Here is a 16,781-nt window from a genome sequence, read left to right as displayed (position 1 = left end):
GTAACTGATCCAGGATAAATTAGATATCTAGATATTTGGTTTACTTGGATCGAAACCAGATCACGATACAATCCACAAAACTAAATATCTGTATCGGATGATGAACTGATATTCCGTCTTGAATACCCTGGTAGATATATAGAGAAATAAGAAAACATTTACTAGTGGACAAGGACGAAGCCAGGAATTTAAGTTAAGGGACCAAATACGACTAGCAAAAAAACATTTAGTGGTATGATCGATCGGTATAGTACAATGTAATTAGATCAAGATCACATTGAAGAGAATAAGGATTAATATCATCATCTAATTTAATTCCTGCAATATTAAGCGACAAAACTTTTTCATTACAATGAACTAATATTTGTTGGCAAAAATTTAATCTCTATGGTAAAAAATATAATTTCTAGAGTAAAAAAAAAACAGCATGCCAACCAAATATGTAAATTTTAAAATTCATACTTTGTTATTTCGAAAAAGTTTTAACTCAAAATAAAAGGTTGTAGCAGGTTACTTCCACAACAGTGCAGTTTTGCAAGTGACCGTGAATTACAAGTTTTTGTTACTTTGTTAATCGACATTACATATTATGCACTTATTAATAAACGCAACATCCTATTAAACTCTAAGAAAAAAAAAATTTCTTGATTTATAAAAAAATATAAATGACTGCACTATAACCACTATGATCAATTATTACTTTCTCTAACACAAAATACACACAACATTTGGTATTATGGTAAAAGTAAATATTGACCAATTCATATATATATATATATATATATATATATATATATATATATATATATATATATATATATATATATATATATATATATATATATATATATAAATATATATAAATATATATATATATATATATATATATATATATATATATATATATATATATATATATATATATATATATATATATATATATATATATATATATATATATATATATATATATATATATATATATATATATATATATATATATATATATATATATATATATATATATATATATATATATATATATATATATATATATATATATATATATATATATATATATATATATAACTCGCAGCAAAATTATGTTTCATTAGCACATGTTTAATACATATAAGTCCATAATAATTAATTGGTTTGTTAAAATTGCAATACTACTTTATTGTTCATGCTAGTATTACAAAATTGCATTATCTTAATTTTTTCAACTTTCAAACTATCATACATTTTAAGGAAAAAATAGAATATTAAATTATTAATTAAAAATAAAAATAAGTATAAAAAATTAATTTAATGATTTGTGTGGAGACTTAAACTTTAAAACATATAATTTAGATAACAACATTCTAACCATGAAGCCATTTTTGTTTTTTCATGAATAGTCATAGATTGTCTTTATACATAATGTCATAAATTAATAAGGGCACCAAACTAAAACTATAAAAGGACACATATTAGCACCCTCTCGGGCCTCTCCCTTCGCCCCTGCTAGTGAAACCTTAAAAAAAAATCCCATCCCACAATATCTCATATCTGTCTAGAAAGATCTCGATTTTTTTTATTTTATTTTATTTTTTTTTGTATGAGAGTTATAAAAAGTCTATGAAAAGTACCAAAATTTAATTAACCAACAATTCGAAGAAATTTCAACCTAATAAATCATCCAATCCAATTTTAGCATTACTTGTCTTTCTCTCTCATCCCATGTCACCTTCATAACCAACACCTATTCACACCTCGACGACTCATACAAACCTCTCAAAACCTAAAACTTAAAACTTCCCTCTAATTTTGAAGTCATAACTTTAAAATTCACATCACATGTTTTAAAATATAATAAATAATAATATATTTTCCCAAAAAATTTATAATCTTGGGTAGATAGTATTTGTGAGCTTTGAATTTGATAGATATGAACATGATACAATTTCATGATAAAGTATATGTTGTTTTAGGCAATGAAATTCAAGAAGAAGAAGGTTGTTTGACTTTAAATTGGGTTATTAATAAGTGGGCTTCTTATCATCATCCTTTCTCAATTGTCATTCTTTTTATCAATTCTTCAACTTCTTCTCCCTTGGAGTTTGTTGATACCCCATGTAAGTAATTTCAATTATATTTGATTTTTTTTTTAAATTAAGAGTAGGCCGAGAAAAAAAAAAGAGTATTATGTGAAAATTGAATTTAAATTCTTATCTGATAAATTAATATTGATTTACTTTAATTGAGATAAATTGTTGATTATTATTGGTTTATTTAATGGGTCATTTAAATTTTAACCTATAGTTGGAAAGCTGCCTGCCAGTTCAGTAAGTGATGATATGTTGCAAACTTGGAGGAAATGTGAACAAGATAAGATTGACAAGCTCTTCAGCAAATACATTGCCTTTTGTGGAAAAGTAAGCTCTTTTAAATTTCTTTTAATTTTAATTTTGAATTTGTATGGAAAGAGCAATATATAATTTGATTTAGTCCGTTGATATATAAAGAACCAATCTTTTTATTAATTTATGGATAATATCAGGTAAAAGCAGAGATACAAAGTATTATCAATAAGCAAGATGAACCAATTCAAAAGACTGTAGTTGACTTAATCATAGAGAAGAGAATTACTAAACTAGTCATGGGAATGACATTTATGAGATCGTCATCATCTGGGTATGTTAATAAGTTTTCCACCCTTTTTTAAAGTTGTTCCAATTTTGCTATTTTGAGTTGATTTATTTGTTGTTTTCATAAATATTTCTATTTATATTATTAATTTTGGATAAATTTAACCCTGTTAATTTTTATTTTAATATTTTAATAAATGTTATGGTCCTCATTTTTTTTTACTAATTTCATTTTAATATTTTAATATTCATTATGCTCTCCACATGTTCCCTATTAATTTATAAAAATATTTTTTTATTAGTTGTGATTTTCATAATTTTTCTATTAACTTTCTTTTAATATTTTTGAAATATTTATGTTACCTTTTTTCCTCTATCAAATTTATTATTCTATAAAATAAAAATATCCATTCAACATCTAAACGATTCAATTTTTTTGATTTATGTGCACATTTCCTGTGTGAACTTCTTTAAAGAACGAAAGGAGTATCACTACAATATAATTTGCTTTTAGTGGGATATATTTAGCGATATTTAATTTAAATGTCGCTATTTCAAATTTCTAATATTATATATGGAGGATTTAGTGACATTTATTATACCTTTTAGCAGCATAATAAAAAATCATACTAAAGTTCTTTGCGACATAGGATTTATGAGATTTCTCACTAATGTCACTATAGTCTATAGTAATAATTACATATGTAACTAAAGACCAAATAAAATATCGCTAAATCACTTTATAGTGAAACTTAAAGTAAAAACAATAATTATTACACTAACTAAAATATGAATTAGTGGCATTAAATCCAATGTAGCAAAATTTAAAGTTATTGTAGTGTATTATTATTACTCTTTTCTTGCTTTTGAATTTGCTGCACGATGTTCAAAAAGTTGTTTAGTGTAATGTATGTATGTAACTAATTCAAATGGATGAGATTTTCTAATCTTTTAAGAAAATGACTAATTCTTTGTTTATTAATTTTTAAAATTTTGACTGAAAATTCTTATATTTACACAATGTTTAATCAAATTATTTAGGAGATCAAAAAATGCAATTAGTGGATCATTCTACATTCATAAAACAAAGCCAGATTTCTGTGAATTATTCATAATAAGCAAAGGAAAATTGGTGTTTGTGAAAGAAGAAAATGATGAAAGGTATATAGAGGATGAAGAAGGTAAAATAGTGGTAAAATTGAAGAAAAAAGGAAGTTTGAGGGATTGGTTATTAGAGAAGATGTTACCCAATGGACAAGTGAAATCCCCAAATTACCCCTCACCAAAGTCTTCATGCATGGAATGTGAATCCCCATTTTCAAGGAATTCTAATGATTGGGAATTCTATGAACAAGATGTTGAAGAGTATTTCAAAGAGTTGGTAGATTCAATGAAGGAGAAAAAAGAGAATGTAGAAAAATATGCATCAAGTACTTGTATGGATAATAGTCCAAGTGACCAAGACATTCTTGTTCATGGTATTGAGGTATGTTTTTAGTTTATCACCTCTTTTGTGTATTCTTCCTAGAAATATTTAGGATTTTTATTTTTGCTAAACGATTTATAGCGCTGGTAATTATTTGGAGTGATTATTTTGACCAATTTATTTTGAACATGTTAATAGGGACAACTTGTTCAAATAGGTAATTTATGACAAATTGTTTCAGCTAACATCAAATATTAGATGGTTTACCCATATAAATATTTATTTGTGTCAAAATAAGCTAAAAATGTTTTAAAAACTATTGCACACCTTCTAATCCCAATAATTTAGTTAAGTTTTTAGGGTACTAGGATCCACCTATATAGATTTCTTCAAATAGTTTGCAAACGATATATTTTTTGGAAACATTCTATTTTAATTATTTGATTTATGAATTTTAAAATAGAATTGAGCTAGAAAAAATTTCACATTCTTAATTCATTATAAAACTTTCCTGTTAAAATTGAATAAAGCATTTTCCCCTCTTCCTTAAACACTTTTTTTATGCCTACCTAATGTAATAGTTTTTCCATTGATTGAAACAAAATAACGTTAATTTTTAATTAAATATACCATAAAGATCATTATTTTTATTATGAAAAAACTAGTTATTCCCTATGCTATAACTTATAAGTGTCTTGTTTTAAAAGTCAAAGCAATTTATTTTAATACTAGTTGATAGTTGTAGTGTTAAAAGAGTAATTGCACAGAGATATGCCTGGTATTAGTTGTCATCTTGTGCCACCAACGCAGCAATCTTATACTTTTATGTCCACTTTCATACTCCCTAATCCCTGCTATCATAATCAAGGTTTCTCGTTTGATTTTGATTTTGTATATTTGTTGATTTACTATTTAGGTTTTAAATATTTTTAATTTAATTAAAAAATTATAATTAATAAAATATACATTGAAATTGTAATTTTTCGGATTGAACTTTAAAAAGGATTGATAGACTACTCATATTAACAAGGTGTATCTTCTTTTTATGGAAGACCATCTCCTAAACACTTCACAGTTAAATGTACTTGGTGGAGAGCAATCTTAGAATGAGCGACCTTCTGGGAAGTTTTCCCGTGTGCGCACAAGTGAGGTCAAAGTGCGCTGAAAAAGACTTGTGTTGATCTGTAGGGCCAGTCTATTGTCTCCATGAGTAGTCACCAGCAATTCGAGAAGCCGGGGTGTCACAGAAACGAATCTTAACTGCATTTTAACTTATATTTAGTCTATTAACACTGATTCAAGAGGAAACATGTTTGAATTTCACCTTTAATCATTAGTTTTTGTTATTTGAAGGGCCCTAAATTAGTACTAGTGGCAAACTGCAGAAGAAACTTACCAATTTGAGACGGAATTGGTCTTGTTAAACACACTAGTACACGGTTCTGCTCATTTTGGTTATGTATTTGAGAGTTCATGACAAGAATGTGTATTAGCAATTTAGCAAGTATTCAGAAATCAGAATACCTTTTCTGACCCCTCACGATAATTTGCGTAATTTTATATAGTCGACCACATTTGTTATATCTAATTGACCCTATTCTTGCCAAGTATATATTTGTACCATTTTTGGGGTGCCTGAAATCGATAACTGCTGTTCAGGAATTACAGATTTCCGGTGACAGAGTTGAAGATCTGAAAAAGAAGATACAAGAAGCACGCACATTGATCGAGTCCAATAAAAATGCCGTGGAAGCTGAAGTTGACAGACAAGCCAAAGCTCAATGGGCTATTTCTTTGTGCAATACTAGGGTAAGTTCATATTGCGGAAAATCTATTACGTGTATATATCTTTTCTTGAGCTCAATTTAACTTTGGATTAAATATGGGTTGGTTACATTAATTAAAACAAATTAATATGATAAAGTGTTGTTTGTTCGAAAGTAACTAAAATTTGATCTTACATCGAAGAACTAAAGATATTGACTAAACTATATATATGATGGGGTACTCATCCTAATACCAATTGGTTTTAGGATTGAACCTCATTGGGTTTGTTTGTAGTCAACTCTCATTTTGTGTGAGTCTTGTGTACAAGCCTAAATTTATCTTGGCGTCCGAGTCGGTGGTTCGATCTAATTAAAAATGGTAGGTCTGAAAAGAATGACGTTATTACCATAATTGATTACTCCCACATACGAACTTGACGGGAGTTCTCATGTGAGGGATGTTGGCATGATTTATCCTACATCGATAAATTAAAGATGGTGTGGAAATTTTATAAGTTATGGGAGCCTTTCTCTCATTGCCATATGGTTTTGGAATGATATCTCCTTGACTTATGAAGTGTGCACCTTATTTTCCCAATAATACGCTGATATTGACAATAAATACAGTTTAATTTAACATAAGTATATATTCTTCTCTTTCATTTATTTCTATCGATTGTCATATGCTCAATTTCCACAGGCAGAGCAACTCCAAGCTCAAATAGCAGAAGACATCTCAACAAGAAATGAGTTAACAAAAGAAATAGACAACACTAAAGAGCAGATGAATGAAATTCTAGCAGATGTGCAAGAAAACAAGAACAGGCTAAAATCATTGCTTGAGCTGCAATCAGAGTTGTCAAGCAAACTACAGATCTCTTCGTTGGCCAAGTTAGGAGCCGAGACACAGCTAGAGAATGCAACCCGTACAAGAGTTGAGCTCGTAAGAGAAATTGAGCAACTGAGGAAGCAAAGAGATGTATTCCAACGTAGGATTGAATTCTGCAAAGAAAAGGATGCTATTGGATTAGCTACTAGGATGAGTGATCAGGTGATGAGCTGCAGTTATAGGGAGTTCACTGCAGATGAAATTAGAGTAGCTACTGGTAATTTTTCTGTATATAGTAGATTGGCATGTGGAGGGGATTGTAGGAGTAGTGTTTATAAGGGCCGAATCAATCGCCTTTCTGTCGCTGTCCAGATGCTCGATTTTGATGAAGAGATGTCCCAAGAGATTTTCCAATCAAAGGTAAGCACCCACAGTCTTAGTTGGTTTACTTACTTTGTTCTTTATAGTAAACTAAGCTGATGGTTGAGGACCTAAGATATGTTATATACTCTAAAATGCTCCCTCATACGAGAGCCCTTTGCGCTGGAAGTGTGGATGCGATACAAGCACTCCTCATTCCAGGCGTTAAATATTTAATTTTAAATGAGGGATGGTTGAGATTTGAAACCTTGACTTCTTGTCATACGGGCTTCTGATACCATGTTAAGGAACCAACTCAACCAAAAGCTTAAGCTGATAGTTGAGGGCCCAGAATATGTTATATACTCTAACAATTCTAGATCAGTACAAATATGTTGAGTCCTTTATTTCGTTAGGATCAACAATTAAGAGTTCTTTGGTTTCGAATTATAATGGACTGTATTGAAATGATTCATTACATTATGTTCACTTCTTATTTACGAAAAGTTGCAGATGATATTTGCTACTAAGGGTCAATGAATAAACAATCTTTAACAAGGGTAAAATTGTGTACTTTCAACCTTCCAAAATCCACATATGTGGGACATGGGAGGCAAGGAGCCGTTCTATAGCATTGGCAAAATGGTCTGTTGTAATGATATTGTAGTTGCAATACCACATAATTTCAAGTAAAAACAATCGAGTAAAATTGAATGCGCGCTCTTTTGTTAAACGATTGAACATTTGAAGCAGGTGAATCTCCTAGCAAACACCAGGCATCCTCATGTTACAGCCTTCATTGGCTTCTGCTCAGAGCTAAGGTGTTTAGTATTTGAGTACATGCATAACGGTTGCCTAAGAGACATCTTATTCTCACGGACAAAAGCCAGGGTACTCCAATGGCAACAAAGGATTCAAATCGCAGCACATATTAGCTTAGGCATACAATTTCTCAACCTAGCAGAACCAAGGCCAATCCTCTGTAACGGGCTTAACCCATCGACGATCTACCTAGACAAGAATCTTGTAGCGAAGTTCAATTCCTTCGAGCTCGCACCATGCTGTGATGAGGCTGATGTGCAAGCTGAAGTAAATGCTTTTGGCGACTTGCTGCTGCAGCTTCTCACAGGGAGAAATTGGGCTAGGATTGATCATGAAGCAATGCTGACCAACAAACAGGCCATATTCGAAGCCTTGGATGGAAATGCAGGCGATTGGCCTTCCGATTTGGTGGAAGAGATCGTACAGCTAGCAATAAAATGTAGGACTTTAAACTCGGAGCCTAATGTAAGAGCAATCATGTCTTCAGTGACAAAGACGTTGAATGAGCTGAAGAAAAAGGCTGATGTGATGACAATGAGAGAATATCGTAAGGATAGCGAAGACAATATATTTTCTGGTGGTGAGGAATGGAGTCATGTTCCTTGCAATTTTCTGTGCCCCATACTTCAGGTTTGTGACCATTCCACTCGTTATAGCCTTTAAAATATGTTATATACTCTATCAGAATGCACGTACATATTTGACGATTAAAATCATGTTTAGGTGATAATGGACAATCCACATATAGCCGCAGATGGACATTCATATGAGTTAGAAGCAATAGAAGAATGGTTGCGGATTGGACACGATACATCACCAGTAACGAACCAGAAGCTGAAGCACAAACATTTAGTCCCTAACAATAATCTTCGTTTCCTGATACAGGATTGGCGTAATAGCACATCCTAATACACCTATAATCTTAAATTTTCTTATAGATTTTTATTTATAAGTTTGCAATGTTGTAGCTATATCTTCTTCTTTTTTCACAGGTAAATTTGTGAATCTACTCAAAAATATGGATTCTTCAGGTGACGGAAAATCTAATCAACTCGGATTACGACCTCTCAGTATATCACATTTGTGCTTGTTATAATGAAGTTAGATTTCAAGTAGACATGTCAAATGGTTATAGAGTTCAAGTAAAAAGTACAAATCTGATCATTATCTCTATGTGTAGTTCTTCTTTAGCCTTACTTCTCCCAATCCAAGCAAAGCATTTGAAGTGATAAACCGTTTTCTTACTCTTTCTGTCCTTAAATTTATTGAAGGATATAAAGCTTTGTAGACAAATCTTAGAAGCTGATTGTGTACAAAATTTTGGTTTATTTTTATATTTATCATTATTTGGGAAGAAATCCTGTTAAGTCCAATTTGAGAAAATGATTTAGGTCCAACTCGGATCGGATTATTTCACCAAAAAGGTGGATTTAGGAAATTGTTCATCTTAAAGTGTTATGTTAAATTATGCTTGCACGCCGTACTTTCCATATGAAGAATGATAGTTTTTTTTGCTAGAGTTGTATTTATGTGATTGATATGGCTTGTGTGGTCGAGTGAGAGCTTTTAGCAGTTATGTATCGAGGTTAAACAACCACATTGACTCAATCATCACTTTTGCCTATTATTTTGGTAGTAGGAAAACTTTCTCCTTAATAACAGCCTTATGGCTGTATTAGTTTTGATAACTGAATAGGTCATAAGAGTAGTATATATAAGGGATTAACTACACAAACAAAAACACACATATAACAAAAACTAATTATAATATTCTATCTATCATCACAAAAAGAGATTTGAAATTTAAGAAGTGAAAACATCGGAGTCTCTAGTAGTTCTAGAGACAATGCATACACATCAATAAGAGATCAACTCACTTTTGCAGTATTGGTTAGTCCTTTAATATTATTTTGTAAAGAGTAATTCACATCTAACTAGAACAACTCGTCTTATATGAAACTGTCTCACCATGAGACGAGTTCATATAAGAAAGTCCATTTCTCTAAGTGATCACTTTGAAATTGTAAGTGATCACCACTTTTAAGGTTATAAATGATAACTTTAAGATTATAAAAAGTCATCACTTTAAAAATATAAATGCTCACATAAAGGTTATTAGTGATCATTTTATGACAATAGATATACATTTGCCCAACCCAATTAAGATGGTCTCACCGCAAGACCGTCTCATATGAGAATTTGTGCTATAAGAGTTGTATTTGTGTTCATGCATTGAAAATGGGCTACATTACGGTAAAAATAAAGACCACAAATTTGGTACCCGACTACCCATTTTGTCTTATTTTGTGTCAGAAAATGAGGATGAACTTATAAGCACCACACAAATCACTCGATCGAATGGGTCATAATCCTGTATGATTGATACTTTTTATAGGATTCTTTTTTTCCTCTAAAGCAGCCAAAGGAGGAGCTCAAAATCTATTTTCCTTTATTAAATTTTGCCTTGTAACTTGAAATTATGGATTGTACTTCACTAAATATAATAAGGCAAATTATTATATGAATATGAGAACAAGCATGCATATGGTCTTGGGTTATTATGATACAAATGATAATAAATTAAGTTAAAGAATATAAGTGAAATAGTGAACACCAAGGGAGAAACAAGGGAAGAAAAGATGCAGAGGAAGGATGATCTGTTTAGTCCATACAAAATGAAGATGATGAATGATCGTCGCCTGAGTCACCGAGTTGTAATGGCATCCATGACTCGGTGTCGGGCATTGAATGGAATCCCAAATGAAGCCATGGTTAAGTATTACTCTCAGCGAGCCACTAATGGTGGCCTTATAATTGCTGAAGGCACTTTCATATCTCCTACTGCTCATGGGTAATTAACCTACTTTCTACTAATACAAACTTGCCTTTAGCTAGAAAGAAGAGAGGTTATTTTTGATTTAGAAGGATGGATTTGTGCACGGGCGGAGCAAAACTTGAAAATATTTTTGAAGCCCTCGTGCAATTTCAAAAATTGTCATATTTGTCTAACAACTTTGTATTTATCGACACTAAATATATACTACGTAATTTAATATTGAGGCCTTTAATTTTTTAGAGTCCTATGCGGTCGAACATGTTGAACGATAACCTTCCCTGGATTTGTGCAGATATCCTGATTGCCCAGGAATATACTTGGAAGAGCAAGTTGAAGCTTGGAAGAAAATAACTGATGCTGTTCATGCCAAAGGGGGTTTTATATTCTGTCAGTTGTGGCATGTTGGCCGTGCCTCACACCATGGTATGTTAACGTTAACATGAAAATGCGAGTTTGGCTGGTTAGTAGTTATAGAAGACTTTTCTCCAATAAACAATCAGCAGTTAATATCTAATTTTATCAAGCATTTTTCTTACAATTGGCTTATTCAGCTAGCTTAAAAAGCTAACAAAAATAGCTAGAACTTTCAATGTGTCAAACAAATCAACTAAAAAAGCCAAAAACTATTTGCTTAACATCCCTCCCTATACATATATGAATGTTATTTTAAACTTAGAAATTCATGTATCTATTTTTAGAAAGATTTGAATGTCATATTTCAAATTAAGGGTTATCATTGTTTATTGTTTGTGTTGAGCATTGGTAGTGAGTGTGTACGCAAGTGTCTATTTCAGCTATTTTCATTTAAAACTTCTCAAAAATCTGGCGAAAATCATGTGTTGAAGTTATGTGTCAAGAATTGAACACAAATAATTAAGATAAAAAGTAGAGTACCGATCCCCTTCATGTAAAACGTCTCACAAATTTGGCGAGAATCATGTGTCAAAAATTGGACACAAATAATTGAGATAAAAAATAGAGTAGCGATTCCCTATAGGTGAAGGGGACAAAGAATTAATTATTCTCAGATGGTGAGAATCAAACTCTTATCATAACGTAAAAGGAAAAGACCTTAACCACTAGCCTATGTTCTCGATATAAAGTATAGTATAGTAAAAATGTCTAATGGAGTAAGTTATCAAAGTTCAATCTTCAATTTACTCCATTAATTAGTGAAGCAATAGTAATAATTTGCAACATACAAGTATATATTCCATGCTAATGAACCAAAAGGAGTATACTTAATGATATATTCCTGTGTTACAGTGTACCAACCAGGAGGAGGAGCACCCATATCTTCCACAAACCAAACTATTTCAAGCAGGTGGAAAATACTCTTACCAGACCGTACACTAGCTGATTATTCACAACCCAAGGCCTTGGCTTCTTCCAAGATTCCACAGATCATCGATCACTACCGACAAGCAGCCATAAATGCCATTCGAGCAGGTTTCGATGGTACAGAGATTCATGCAGCCTACGGATACCTCATTGACCAGTTCTTGACTGACGGTATCAATGATAGAATAGACGAGTATGGTGGGTCCCTAAAGAACCGATGCAGGTTCCTGATGCAAATTCTCGATGCAGTGATCGAAGCAATTGGGATAGAAAGAGTCGGACTGAAGATATCCCCGACATTGTATCACCAAGATGCCCATGATTCAGACCCGCTTGCACTAGGTTTAGCTGTAATCGAGGGACTGAACAAGGTACAGCAGAAACAAGGGCTTAAACTGTCTCACCTGCAGATTCAAGCAGGAACATTTACTGATGGGATTACAGAGAAAGAAGCCCATCTGCTGAGAGAACTCAGGGGACGATACCAAGGGACATTTATGATTAGTGGAGGATTCAACAAAGAACTGGGGATTAAGGCTATTGCTGAAGGTGCTGCCGATCTGATAGCTTATGGCAGGCTATTCCTGTCGAACCCAGATTTGGTTCGTAGGTTTGAAATTGATGCACCATTGAATTTGTACGATGTGGCTACATTCTATAGCCATGATCCTGTCGTGGGTTACACGGATTACCCATTTTGGGATGAAAATAGTGAAAATTGAAACTGATAGAAAGATAATTAGTATCCAAACAGGGTTGTAAGGTAGTGAGTGTCAGAGGATTAAAGAAACTGTGTTTGACTAAAATTGTTAGAATACATTAAGCAAATAAGTAGTGTTTGTTAATTTATTAGTATAATTCCCTACTGAAGATGATGCAATCTACCAAAAAATTTTCCCAGCTTGTGAGTCCAAATTCACGTATAAGTGCTTTGTAATCAAAGAGACGGAACAAGTTCTGAATTAAGCTCATTGTCTGAAATGGTTTCTTGATAAAATTCTACAAATTTGTCATTAGGTTCTCTATATCAAAGTTATCTCTTCATTGAGTTTGACAAAATACAACAAATATTTTGTGAAAGAACCAACTAAACCAAAAGATTAAGCTAATTGTTAAGAGCCTAAAATATATTATATACTCCAACACAGTCATTGTAACACCCGGCCTCTTGGAGTACCGGTGACTACTCTTGGAGATTGTAAACTGGCCTCACAAACCAATGCAAGTCTTTTTAGCGCACTTTGGCCTTATTCGTGAGTACCTGAAAAAACTTCTTAAGAGGTCACTCATCTTAAAATTGCTCCACACCAAGCACGAAAATGCACCTTGATAATATGAGTAGTCTATCATTCATTTTTAAAGCTAAATCTGGGGTATCACACTCAACCTCGCCTAGGAATACAATGTCCTCATTGGACTGTAGTTTCAAGATCTTTTCTCCCGCAAGGTGCACTGAACACACAATCAGCCACGGTCGCAGGTGCTCTGATACCATTTGTAACACCGGTGACCACCGGCCTCTCGGACCAACACAAGTCTTTCCAGCGCACTTTAGCCTCACTCGTGTGCACTTGGGAAAACTTCCCAAGAGGCCACCCTTCCTAATATTGCTCTCTACCAAGCACGCTTAACTGTGAAGTTCTTAGCAAATGGGCTCTCATGAAAAGAAGATGCACCTTGTTGATATGAGTAGTCTATCAATCCTTTTTAAACAAGGTGCATCTTTTTTTCATGGGAGCCTATTTGCAAAGAACTCCACACTTAAGCGTGCTTGGTGAGGAACAATCTTAGAATAGGTAACCTACTGAGAAGTTTTCCTACGTGCACACGAGTGAGGCCAAAGTGTGTTGGAAAGACTTGTGTTGGTCTGTGGGGCCAGTTTACAGTCTCTAAGAGTAGTCACCAGTGGTCTGAGAGGCCGAGGTGTTACAGTCACGTGACCAATCAACCAAAAGTTTAAGCCGATGGTTGAGGCTCCAAATCATACAATTATATAAAAAGACTAGAAAATTCCACATGTCGTTCTCATGGAGCTCCGCAATATGAAAGAATTTTATTGGTTGATGTTAGCTTAAGTTGCAAATAAAATTAATCAATATGTCATTTTTAGTTGAATTAAAAATTATTAAATTGAGTAATTAATCATTTTTAAAAACAGAATAAACTGAATGATTATGACTTAGATCAAGCTATATTATATAAATCATTGACCTAATTTAGGAAAAATTACCCTAAATAGTCCAACCTTTATTCAATTTTCCGACAATAATCTTAACTATAGATTAACTATGAATAATCCGAACTTTAAGGGGACTTTACCAAGAACAGACAGGGGTAACTTGTAACCTGTTACACGTAAGTTTTGCAAAAAAAAAATAAAATAAAATAAAATTATAAAACTTAGAAAGTTATTTAATTTAAAAAATTAAAAAAATATATAAAAAAACCCCTAACCAGTAACAAGCCAAACCCCTCCTTAAATGGCACCCCTTCCCCCTTCTCAACTGCCACCCCCTCCCCTACTACCAGCACCTTCTTCCCTTCTCTTGTTAGCAACCGCCATTTCCACCATCACCACGACCAATCTCACCTCCTTCCTCCACAGCCAATAACCCCCGTAGCCCACATGAACGGTACGAGTGAATTTTGAGTTGGGCCATTAATTGGCAAAACGAGTAGACAACAATTTTTAAAGAACAGTACAAGTGAATTTTATTTGAAAAGAGAATTCCTAGAAAAAAATGTTGAGTTGTGTACTTGAAGCCTAGCACATGGACATGAGTTGCCTGCAGTGTGGCCCTATCAAGATATTATGTGATTAAAATTTGGAAATTGTTCACACTTTTCGCGAAAATTATGGTAATTTGTGTGGATTGTAGGAGTTACTTTTGCTGGCAGAAAATGTCTTCAACTTTAATTATGAAAACCTATGTTGTTGATCGTATTCTTCATTATATTCTCTTACGCCCGTTTGGTTGATGGTAATGAAGTAATGGGAATAAAATATTGTAATGGCAATAGTAATAAAGGAATGGATATGAGAATTGGTAATGAAGATTCTTTTATTTGGTGTGCATGACTAAAGAATGATAATAGAAGATAATATTCCATTGATTGCATTTGGTTGTTAGTAATAAAAAATGGTAATGACTCTTAGTTTTATTATTGTATATTTATATCTAAAAGCATTATTGTATCTAAATTATTCTATCTAATGATTATTTTTTTAATAATAATATTTTTTTGGATAATTACATACATTATCTTTTTTTCATTATTTTTTTTCTTCAGCTCGAAACAACATTACCTTATTTTATTACCACAGTAATACTTCATTACTATTACAGCCTAATACCAGGTTGTTTGATGGTAATAAAAATGACCCCTTTTGGTAATTTCATTAGCTTATTTTATTACCATCCATTACCATTGAAGACATCCAAACAACCAAATTTTTTATTACTTAATTTTATTACCATTACCGCCCTCTAATACCATGTACCAAACGGGCCGTTAATGTCTTGCTAATACTTCACTTGATCAAGTGGATGACAGTTTTTAGGTAATTTGTACTTCAATTAAGAAAACATGTTTGAGAATTATCCCTCTTATAAGGTTTATTATTTGTCAAATGATTTTTATTTCTATTAACACCAAATATTTTAAAACGGTCTTCTTTATCTTCATTACATAAACTATGGCCACTTTAATAACCACAATACCATCTACACAGGTGACACAGAAAGTGTGCAGTTCGATGACAAATAATGCTTGATCAATCTCCCGGTGGTGACTGTGGAAATGATGTTAATATGATGGATGGATGGTGGTGATGTAGACTAAAATCGACTTAATTCAAACGAATTTTTAATCGAAATGCTGTAAACTTGAACCAATTTTTAACAAAGAGGTCATCTTATTAGTTAATCTAATAAAGTAATATAAATTTTAATAAATTAAATTTTATACATACATGGTTTCATATATTTAGAGTTAATAATCAATGGTCAATATTTATTTAACTATTTTTAATCAAATTAGATGAAAAATGATAAAATTTTAATTTTAATTTACAGTCAAATAAGTAAAAGTAACAAAGTATAATAATCACTAACTGCTTTGCATTTTAACTATTTTGCCTTAACTAAGGGGAATCTTATCATCTATTAAAAAATGTCTAACAACTTAATCTGATATTGACTCGATTTATAGTAATTAGTAATTCGTAGCTGAATTCTACTGGAAAATAATACCCAAACTCGATCTGTACCCGGTAAAACCGAACCAATTATTAACCGATGACAGTCCGAGACCGATTGACTACTCAACACGAACTTCAACCGACACCGAACCAATGCTAACTCGATAGTTCAAATAACTGATCTTCAACCGAACCGTGACTAACCAACCTGACTCGAGTGTGACTTGACACATCCGAAAAACCGATCCGAGATACAACAGAACCGAATGACACCCGTCCGAAACCGACCCGATCACCCAAATAAACACCTCTAGATCCTAGATCGAGCCCAAACCAAACACCATATTATAATTAAATTTCAGTCCAAACCAAACCAAATTTAAAATATAATCAAACCAAATTACTTATTCGATTTGGTTTGGTTCGGTATTTGGTTTTCCACCAAATTACTTACACCCCTACTCTAATACTCATTTACTTTTGGGTTACTATTCACTTATCACTCTTAATATGTATTGTAATCTTAATCTATAAATTAAAACATAGTCAAGTAAGATCTTGTTTGATTCG

General features: G+C 32.3%; 2 protein-coding genes across 2 annotated transcripts; both read left to right on the top strand.

The window, feature by feature from the left end:
• Positions 1–1,507: 1,507 nt before the first annotated feature.
• On the top strand, positions 1,508–9,347 carry LOC130809282 (putative U-box domain-containing protein 50). The gene is made up of 9 exons (XM_057674984.1): positions 1,508–2,117; positions 2,305–2,417; positions 2,543–2,676; positions 3,672–4,116; positions 5,716–5,865; positions 6,523–7,071; positions 7,765–8,463; positions 8,557–8,725; positions 8,826–9,347. Exons 1-9 carry the CDS (start codon positions 1,931–1,933, stop codon positions 8,927–8,929), a joined length of 2,550 nt encoding a protein of 849 aa, XP_057530967.1. The 5' UTR covers positions 1,508–1,930; the 3' UTR covers positions 8,930–9,347.
• An 851-nt stretch (positions 9,348–10,198) lies between these two features.
• Positions 10,199–12,976, top strand: LOC130809281 (12-oxophytodienoate reductase 7-like). Its single transcript, XM_057674983.1, has 3 exons — positions 10,199–10,684; positions 10,962–11,092; positions 11,936–12,976. The coding sequence occupies exons 1-3, from the start codon at positions 10,473–10,475 to the stop codon at positions 12,730–12,732; spliced, it is 1,140 nt and encodes a 379-aa protein (XP_057530966.1). The 5' UTR covers positions 10,199–10,472; the 3' UTR covers positions 12,733–12,976.
• The last annotated feature ends 3,805 nt before the right edge of the window (positions 12,977–16,781 follow it).

Source organism: Amaranthus tricolor, chromosome 3 (genome assembly GCF_026212465.1).
Source record: "Amaranthus tricolor cultivar Red isolate AtriRed21 chromosome 3, ASM2621246v1, whole genome shotgun sequence".
Taxonomy (NCBI): domain Eukaryota; kingdom Viridiplantae; phylum Streptophyta; class Magnoliopsida; order Caryophyllales; family Amaranthaceae; genus Amaranthus; species Amaranthus tricolor.
Note: the sequence above shows the minus strand (reverse complement) of the source record. Positions and strands in the feature narration are given on the sequence as shown.

What these genes read in the sequence shown, in the direction of transcription:
- LOC130809281 (XM_057674983.1), top strand. Translation starts at nt 10,473, where the DNA reads ATGCAGAGGAAGGATGATCTGTTTAGTCCATACAAAATGAAGATGATG. An exon ending in ATATCTCCTACTGCTCATGG is followed by an intron (nt 10,685 to 10,961) that starts GTAATTAACCTA and finishes GGATTTGTGCAG; the next exon opens with ATATCCTGATTGCCCAGGAA. An exon ending in TGGCCGTGCCTCACACCATG is followed by an intron (nt 11,093 to 11,935) that starts GTATGTTAACGT and finishes CCTGTGTTACAG; the next exon opens with TGTACCAACCAGGAGGAGGA.
- LOC130809282 (XM_057674984.1), top strand. Translation starts at nt 1,931, where the DNA reads ATGAACATGATACAATTTCATGATAAAGTATATGTTGTTTTAGGCAAT. An exon ending in ATGAGATCGTCATCATCTGG is followed by an intron (nt 2,677 to 3,671) that starts GTATGTTAATAA and finishes CAAATTATTTAG; the next exon opens with GAGATCAAAAAATGCAATTA. An exon ending in TTTCTTTGTGCAATACTAGG is followed by an intron (nt 5,866 to 6,522) that starts GTAAGTTCATAT and finishes CAATTTCCACAG; the next exon opens with GCAGAGCAACTCCAAGCTCA.